An 8,777-nucleotide genomic window follows, 5' to 3' on the forward strand; every position below is an offset into this window, starting at 1 on the left:
CTCCATATTCCAATTAAAAATATAATGATCTTGACATGAACATAAATAAAATAACAGAATAATTGGAACATGGACATAACGTAGTATTAATCCTAAAACTATATAGAGCAATAGAAAAACTACCCAAATAATTCAGGGGTAAATAAGGTAAAAGATAATCAGACTAGGGTGACCTATTGGGTCCCATCAAAATTAAACCTATACAGGAATAAATGATTATAAAGAATATTATTGGGTAAATAAATGTGATCAAGGGCACAACTTGCATTTAATGAGCTCCTCCTCAGCAACTTCTATCTGCTGAACACCGGGATCCTCAGCCACTGGCTCTTCTACTCGCCACAATACAAACAAGCATAGTATAAAGGAGAAATTAATATCACACTAAACATATAAATAAAATACATAATAATAATCTACACATTAAAATAAGATCATAGGAACAGGAATCATTAATTTTGGAGTTATGGATTTTAAGTTATGAATTTCCAAAGGTTTTATGTGTTTAGTACAAGATTAATTAAGAAATAAATTTTATTAATGTTTTTATGTCAAAACAGAGGCACTAGGTGATAAACAATAATACTACAAAATTATAGGAACTGGAATGGACTAATTTGGACTAAGTATGAAGTTTCTATGAATTAAACCAGCTCTAGACATTATTTTTATATTAAAAACCCATTTCCTATTTACTTTCCTGGATTTTCTAATCTCCTGTACTGGGCGTCAAAAAACTGAAAAGCGTAGGGTCTCTGGCGCTAAATATACAGAGACTCAGATTACTGTGCTTTGGACTGTGGGTTTATTTTCTAATTCATCAGGGGCTCTTATGTAAAACTAACGACCAAAAGGGTATCATGGATCTCTAACCGTCAGATCGAACACGTGCGTCCCAGATTAAACCCATTCTCACGATCGGTCGAGATGCTACCGAGAGCGGATCAACGGCCTAGATTAAAAAAACTACGCTTTCTTCCCCGGATCCATCCGATCCAAATCGGACGGACACCAAACCATTGTTGAACAGGTACGCAACCATTTAATCACAGCCGACGGTGGTGTGATCAACGGTTATGGCGCACGCAGCCGAAGAGGTATCCCTAGATTAGATCACAGGCGCGGCCACCCGATCTGACGGTGTAGAACACTCCTCCCAACTCTGACGGGAGAGTGCGGCGGCGCGCGCGAGCCCGCGGCGGACGCCATTGCCAGCAACCGGAATAGGCGTCCAAACTAGAGATGGCAATGGGTAAAAACCCGCTGGGTATTACTTGCCCAAACCCATACCCGCGAAGAAAAAATACACCCGCTAAAAAACCCATACCCATGACGGGTATGAAATTTTGCCCAAACCCATACCCATGCGGGTTTCGGGTACCCAACGGGTTTCCCATACCCACTAACATCAACATAAAAAAATAATTCATCATATAAATGACAATCAATACATTAATAAGCTAGCATAAAAGGAACAAGTGATAACTAATTTTAGCCTAAAATTTGTTACATGAAGTTTATTTCAGTTAGAACATATTCAATTAATAATATTATGAGATATATTTATAAGGAATGTTGATTTTAAGGCGGGTTTTAAAAACCCATGGGTCTGCGGGTATGGGTAGTGGAAGAACAAACCCATGCCTACGTACCCGTTGGGTTTCCATTTGAACCCATTAACAAACCCATGGGTACAGAAATTGACCCAAACCCATACCCTAATAGAGCAAAAACCCACCGGGTTTCGGGTAGCGGGTACCCATTGCCATCTCTAGTCCAAACTCCCTAAAACTCGAACCTAACGGTTGCTACGCAAACACAAGACGAAAGTAAAGACGGTCCACAGCTTACTCACCGGAGTTAGGCGACGGACGGAGCAAATTGCGGCGTACGACGAGTCAGGGACGCAGTGCGCGTGGCGACGGCGTGGAGGATGCACCTGCCTAGCAAATGCCTCCCCACTGGCTTTAGCACGCACCGGTGAGCTCTGTGGCGACTACACAGAACTTGGTGTCGGCGGAATACCCAAAGGGGGTGAGGATGACGACGGCGAGCACACGCCAACAGTCGTGGGAGTGCGGCGACGGTGTTACTAGGCTTGGACCGGCACAGTGAGGGGAGGTTAGGAGATTGAGGGAGGCCCGCACCCACCCTTTATGGTCCCGCGAGTCCGGGCCGAGGTGGGGGTGCGTTGGGGGTCAGCGCGACTTTGGCGGGGAGGTGGCGCACGGTTGAGGAGATAACGCTAACGATGATGGTCCACCAGTCAGCCAAAGCATGCATGCGTTCTATGGAGACCGACGTGTGGGCCCGCTTGGCAGCGAGTGACAGCGCGTGCATGGTGGAGTATGGTTCTCGGGTCTCACCTGTCAGCGTGTTTTCATAGAATAGACAGAGAGGGATCCGTTGGTGGGTCGAGCCGGCCACTTTAAGCCAAACACGGTTTTCATCTTTTCTTTTCTTTTATGATTTCTTTTTCTTTTCTTTCCTAAGTTTATGCTTTCAAAATTTGAATTTCAAGTGCTGTTGTGAAGTTTATTCTTGGACCAAAAATATAAGTTCATATTCTAGTATGCTCAAGTACAATTATTTGATTATACATATTTTATTTATATTTATATAGCACTTTTCTTCTCTTTTCTCAAATTCTAAAATTTCTTTTAGATCTTAAATTCCAATTTGGGCATTAATATATTTCCTTTTTCATTATTTTTATTTTATCACAAAATGCACACAAAATGAAACCCAGCATGATGCATGATTTATTTGAGTGTCTTTTGTTAATTATTTATTTGTTTAAGTGAGGTGTTCACATGTGATGATGAGTAAAGATATCACACACATATAGATAAATAAATTAATTTCTCCTTTTATATTTTCTTATAAATTGGGTATTACAGTGATCAATATGTAAACCTTTATAAAAAATTCTATCAAATATATAGATCCAGTCGATCGAACACCACCAATCAAAGTGACTTATTTATGTTGAAACGTGCACTTACGTCGTGTATCCTAGAAGTAAATTGAGGTGAAGTTCCTGAAATAATCCTTGCAAAGATATGCAATCTGTTTGTTAAATCTCTATGTGCATATACTTTCAGAAGAAGATGTTTTGCCATATTGATACAATTTTACAAGGATCAGGGGGTATGTTTCTAAATTTAGTCCTTGTAGAAGATTCGATGTAATCTAGATCTAGAAAATCGAAATCTGTCCTGATGACAGATGTTGTATTCTTTTTTCCTTGATGAGTTTTTCTGAAGTTTCTTACGTAAGATTTTTAACGAGGCAACAAAGTGCAAAAGCAATATGCGTCACCATGTGCTCTTTCTCCACATTTTTTCCACTGGGTTTTTTAGAGTTTTAATGAGACATGTGTTGGTCGCGGTATTCGTCTAAGGGGGAGTGTTGATAAACCCTAATGAAGGGTTATATGAGCAAATACTGAATATGCCCACGAGGGGTATCACGTCTCTATATATGCAACTTGTACCCTCATATAGAATACAGAAGAGAAAGAGACAAGAGGTCCAACCATATACCTTGTGTCTCGTGTGTTTCACTGTTGTGCTTATGGAAAGAGAGACATATCTTGTACAACTTCTTGTGTCTAATCTACTAATAGAAAAGAAGAGAACGGATCTAATGATGCATGGTAATGTTGTTATTCAACACTACTATACTACAAGAATAACGGCACACAACGTTTGTACTAGGCCGGCCTGGTCTTGCGGTCGTGGGCCGGGCCTTCTTTTATCGTGTCGGCCACGCCGCCTCGCGTGCGCGTCAACCATTCCCTCGGACGCCGTGCCGCGTGGTGTCGTGTCGCCTATTCTTCCTCTTGCACCGCAGTGTTCTTGCCGCCGGCAACTCGGCTCGGCTCAACAAGCCACGCAACCTTCCGCCGTCGAGACTCGTGAGGCGTCGTCGCCCCTGCCCTCTCTGCCGACAGGGGACAGGGTGGAGAGTTGCCCGGGCTCGGGTTGACTCGTGTGGGCGCCTCTTTCACGCGTTCGTAAGTAACCCTAGCACCCTGGATCGCTAACTGAATCGAAACCTTCATTTCTCCTCGTTCGGTTAATTAGCCGGAGATTTGTATGCATTTAATCCATCGATCCACTCGCAATTCGGTCGCAGCCTATTTCGCGAAACAAATGAATCCGGGTGTTCACAAACAAACCACCCGAAAATTAGGTGACAAGATTGGAGTACCTTACATGTTGTTTCCGCAATTCAAAGTGGGTTTTGCTGCAAAAGGTATCGTGATAGATAGATTTTAGCTGAGAGAGGTCAATTTCTGTAGCCTCTCATAGTTGTCACTGAAAGAGGGTGTGTGGTGGTCGGAGAGGGGGGGGGGGGGGGGGGGGGGGGTCCTAATAGTCTGTCAATCAGGCCATAAAACTAGTGGTTCTGGTTGTTTATCTTCTATTTAGATATTTGTACATCCAATACGTACATTGAACATGTTCTCATTTCAGGTTTCGTTGTTTCAGAAAGTTGTGTGCTATTCATTGATTGCCATGTCAACACGTAGGGAGGTTGTCTTGTATCACCCATTGCCTGCACCAGGAGTGACAAACAACCTCAAGGATGGGATCCAGTCAAAAGTTATGGAAACGGTTGGCAATGCAATCAACTCATTCGATCCAAATGCGTTGCCTCGGCATATAGAAGGGGCATTGGGAACAGCTGGAAACCTCATTAACTCATTTGAGCCAAAATGGTCTGGGAAAAATGAGTTTGATTTAAATGGGGAAGCTGATTTCCTTGATGGATATGAATGCCCTGATGAATATTGGGGCTCTGCACCTGTGAAGGCGCACAAACCAGTTAACATTAAGAACCTGCTGGGTGGCGTTATTGCGATAATCGGTCGCAATTTGGGAAATACTGAAGCTGAACAGCCAAAGGACACTAAGACCAGTGTCTCATTCCTTGGGTCGGCTGATGATGGTAACACATTCTTGCATTCCTCAGTCTACATGCCAAGTGCTCCACCAGTACTTGATGAAGAAGCCTTAAATTACAACATTTATAGGGCTGTACTGGAAGCAGAGCCACCAGAATGGCTTCCTGACAGTTATGCTAGTGCGTGTATGCAGTGCGCTGCTCTTTTTACTGCCCTTACACGTGGAAGGCATCATTGTCGATTCTGTGGAGGGATATTTTGCAGGGCATGCTCAAAGGGACGATCGCTGTTGCCTGCCAAGTTCCGTGAGCGGAATCCGCAAAGAGTCTGTGATGCTTGTTATGATAGGCTTGATCCATTGCAGAACTTATTGATTAATTCTGTCAGCAATGCCTCACAAACTGCAAAGCATGATGTCATGGATTGGACTTGTGCAAGAGGGTGGTTAAATTTTCCCATTGGATTAACAATGGAGCATGAGATATACAAGGCAGCGAATACCTTGACAAGTTACAGCCAGGTTGCTGAATTTCATTTCTTATATTATGTGTTGTCATGTTAGTGGTTTGAACATATTAGAGTCTGAACCTAATAAACTCATAAAAAATCTCAATGCAGGTGGCAAGAATAAACCCTGAGAAGTCTATTCCCCATGCAGTTCTTAGTGGAGCAAGTGGGCTTGCCATATTGACAGTTGTAAAAGCTGGTGCTATTCTTACTTACAAACTTGGAACTGGCCTAGTAGTTGCTCGAAGATCTGATGGATCATGGTCTGCACCATCTGCTATACTTTCTGCTGGTTTTGGATGGGGAGCACAGGTTTGTATGGTCAACTTCTAATACTTCGCTTAAATCATAAAGGCAACATATCTGGTGCTTAAAGGGGTACGGTGCTCATGTGCACATTTTAAATTTAGGACATCCATCCCATATCTAATGGCAACAACCAATTTTACGAAGAACCCTTCCCACCTCCCTCTGTTGGTAGGAGGGGTTCTTCGTAAAAATTGGTTGTTGCCATTAGATGCGAGATGGGTACCCCGGTTCTAAAATGTGTATGTGAGCGTCGTACCCCTTTGAGCACCGGATACGTTCCCAATCATAAACGGCACCACCTTCTATAATACTGCAAATGCAGTGTTGCTGTTTTATTCCCACAGCTCGATGTGTGGTATTTTCTTCGGAACTGCACTCCTCACTTGTTATTTGCTTATGAGAGGTTCAGTGTGGTATATTTTAACTATATTTCTGTCTTCACTATTTAAAACTCAGTGGTTTGCTACAAGTGAAAAATTGTGATCACATGAATTATGCAGACAATGATTCGTCACTCTGTTTCATGGTTTTCAAATCGCCTGGTCGGCTGGTCGAGGTCTCTGACCGATTAGGCGATTAATCGCAATTAGGACGTCGACCAGGGCGATTAATCGGTGACTGGTCGGCCACCTAGTCGTCCTAGTCATCCTATATAGTAATATACAGTTATACACTATAGTGTATAGTTATATACTATATAATCAAGCAAAAACAATAGCAAACAAAAACAGAAGGTAATAAAAAACAAAAACAATAGCAGTAGGTAATCAAAGTATTACATGCTTACAGAAACAGACTAGAAGAGTAGCAGTAGCAGTCACCTTAAACTGAAAATGGACAAGGATGAGCAAGGTACCAAACTTAAACTGAAAATGAACAAGAATCCTAAGTGGCAAAGTACAAACTGAAACTAAAGTACTGAAGCTGAACTAATATGAACAAGGAGAAAACTGAAAAGAATCTGCATCTGCGAGTTGTAAAGAAAACTAAAAAGAAAACTGAAAACGGTACCTTCAGATGAGGTAGTCTTCTTGACTTTTTGAGCGCCGGAGTTGGTCTTGATCGGACGACAGACTTCAGAGATGTTCTTCAGTTCTTGTTCACCAGTTCTGCACTTGGGGAACAGTTGGAGGCTTGGAGCAGAGTAGCAGACGTGAAGGGAGTTGGCCAGTCACTCAGGAACTCAGGATAAGAAGGAGGAACGGAGGAGTCCACCAGCCAGATTGAAGAAGGCAAGATGCAGAAAGAAGCAGAAGTGAAAAAGGAAGCGGGCCTTGATTTTGTAAATGAGGCGCCAATGAGGCAATGAGCCAATCAGTATTTAATACAGCGCCAAAAAGGAAACAGAACGTTTCAGGCGCCAAAAAGGGATCATCAGACGCGACCTTTCCAATTCCAGGTTTCTGGTCGCTGTACTCATGACATGGATGATTAATCGCGACTACAAGACGATTAATCGGACGTCTGGACGACCAGCTAACCTAATCGGGTCGTTGGACCTTATCGCTAGCAGCTGACTGACCAGGCCGATTAATCACGATAAATCGCGATTAATCGGACAATTTGAGAACCATGCTTCTTATAAGTTCTGTTCAGCGGTCACAAATGATATGATGTTCTTTTTATTGATTATAGCTGTTTTATGCCTTTCCAAATTTAGGGGAATAAATCCACCTTGTCAGGCTAATTTAAATTTAGGTATTAAATCGTGACTTATTGTGCTGCCTGGGGTTCTGCATGCTCTCATTCATTGAGAAACATGGGTTAGAAACTTGCTACGAAAATGGTACAACTGTGATATCTTATGTGAAGCCTCATGAGTTTTATGACAATACATATTTACGCTGATTGCTCTTTTTGTAGATGCATTCGGGTCCATCTTATATACTTGTCTCTGCATATACAGGTTGGTGGTGAGCTTATGGATTTCATCATAGTGCTTCGTGGCCCAGAAGCTGTCCAAACTTTCTGCAGTCGAATGCATTTTTCACTTGGGGCAGGTGTAAGTGCTGCAGCAGGACCTGTGGGCAGAGTAGCAGAAGCAGACCTGAGAGCTGGTGATAAAGGATCAGGAGTTTGCTATACATACAGCTGCAGCAAAGGTAACTGTTGTCTTACTTTGTATCTTTCAACCTTTTGATGCCATGTTTAATCTGCCAATGGTTTGGGCTTGTCACTGTGGAAGAATTAAATATGCAATGACCATACAATTTATCAGAAAATGTAGCCTACAAAAGCTTTAATCAGTTTTGGCAATTCATAAGTTTAATGCATTGTTGGAATCGAATATTAGTTTGTTTAGATCTTAGCCCATTTGTTAACATCTTTCCTGATTGAGTGCTAATATGGATATTCGTTTGAGTTCATTTTCCAACTTTTGAGTATTAACCACGAGTGCCAATATGTCCTTCATGGAAAATGTTCCATCAGTCATGGATGAATCTACCTGATCTGGTTATACGTAGCCACAACTAATTTAACGGTTTTTTTTGTTTGACATAAAGGTGCATTTATTGGTGTCTCATTAGAAGGGAATCTAGTTGCCACACGGATGGATGCTAATCTGCGGTTTTATGGTGACCCATATCTAACAACCAGCGACATTCTCACGGGGAATGTGGAACAGCCAAATGCTGCCAAATTTCTTTACACTGCACTGGATAATCTATACTCAGGGCTGGATTGGTAGTGTACATATGTACTTTGAATTTTTTTTTCGATTGTAAAAGTTGTATATATCCACAAAATGCTTTCGTTTGTTCGGCGTGGCAAAATAATTAATGAAATGCTCTGTATTAATGAACTTCCGTGCGACTGTCCGTTGATGATGATTTAATATGATGTTGATGCTCGTATTCGGTCCTTATCTCTAACTATGAAGCATCAATTTCTAGTTTCGCTGTCGTCACTTACCTAACATTTTTTTATTATTTAGACTAGTACACAAAAAACTGATTCAGTCATTGGCAGCCCCTATTTAGACTGGTTTTAGAGCAACTCTAAAAAAATGTTAAAAAATCTCTCTCAAAAACTAATTATTGGGAGCAGG

At 41.8% G+C, this 8,777-nt stretch overlaps 1 protein-coding gene across 3 annotated transcripts; it reads left to right on the plus strand.

Moving 5' to 3' along the window:
• Positions 1-3,723: 3,723 nt before the first annotated feature.
• Positions 3,724-8,547, plus strand: LOC100284625 (senescence-associated-like protein). 3 transcript variants are annotated; one of them, XM_008653286.4, is made up of 5 exons: positions 3,724-4,018; positions 4,482-5,432; positions 5,531-5,731; positions 7,635-7,830; positions 8,233-8,547. In XM_008653286.4, the coding sequence occupies exons 2-5, from the start codon at positions 4,524-4,526 to the stop codon at positions 8,415-8,417; spliced, it is 1,491 nt and encodes a 496-aa protein (XP_008651508.1). In that variant the 5' UTR covers positions 3,724-4,018; positions 4,482-4,523; the 3' UTR covers positions 8,418-8,547. The 3 variants fall into 3 exon arrangements, with proteins under 3 accessions (XP_008651508.1, XP_008651509.1, NP_001150992.1); XM_008653287.4 differs by having other exon boundaries at positions 3,785-4,018; positions 4,538-5,432; NM_001157520.1 differs by having other exon boundaries at positions 3,828-4,018; positions 4,497-5,432; positions 8,233-8,528.
• Positions 8,548-8,777: the final 230 nt, after the last annotated feature.

This window comes from Zea mays, chromosome 7 (assembly GCF_902167145.1).
Source record: "Zea mays cultivar B73 chromosome 7, Zm-B73-REFERENCE-NAM-5.0, whole genome shotgun sequence".
In the NCBI taxonomy this organism is placed as follows: Eukaryota; Viridiplantae; Streptophyta; class Magnoliopsida; order Poales; family Poaceae; genus Zea; species Zea mays.

Excerpts from the sequence above, each read along its gene's own strand:
- LOC100284625 (XM_008653286.4), top strand. The coding sequence starts at position 4,524 with ATGTCAACACGTAGGGAGGTTGTCTTGTATCACCCATTGCCTGCACCA. Across the intron at positions 5,732-7,634 it reads GTTTTGGATGGGGAGCACAG|GTTGGTGGTGAGCTTATGGA; the intron begins GTTTGTATGGTC and ends CTGCATATACAG. Across the intron at positions 7,831-8,232 it reads TACATACAGCTGCAGCAAAG|GTGCATTTATTGGTGTCTCA; the intron begins GTAACTGTTGTC and ends TTTGACATAAAG.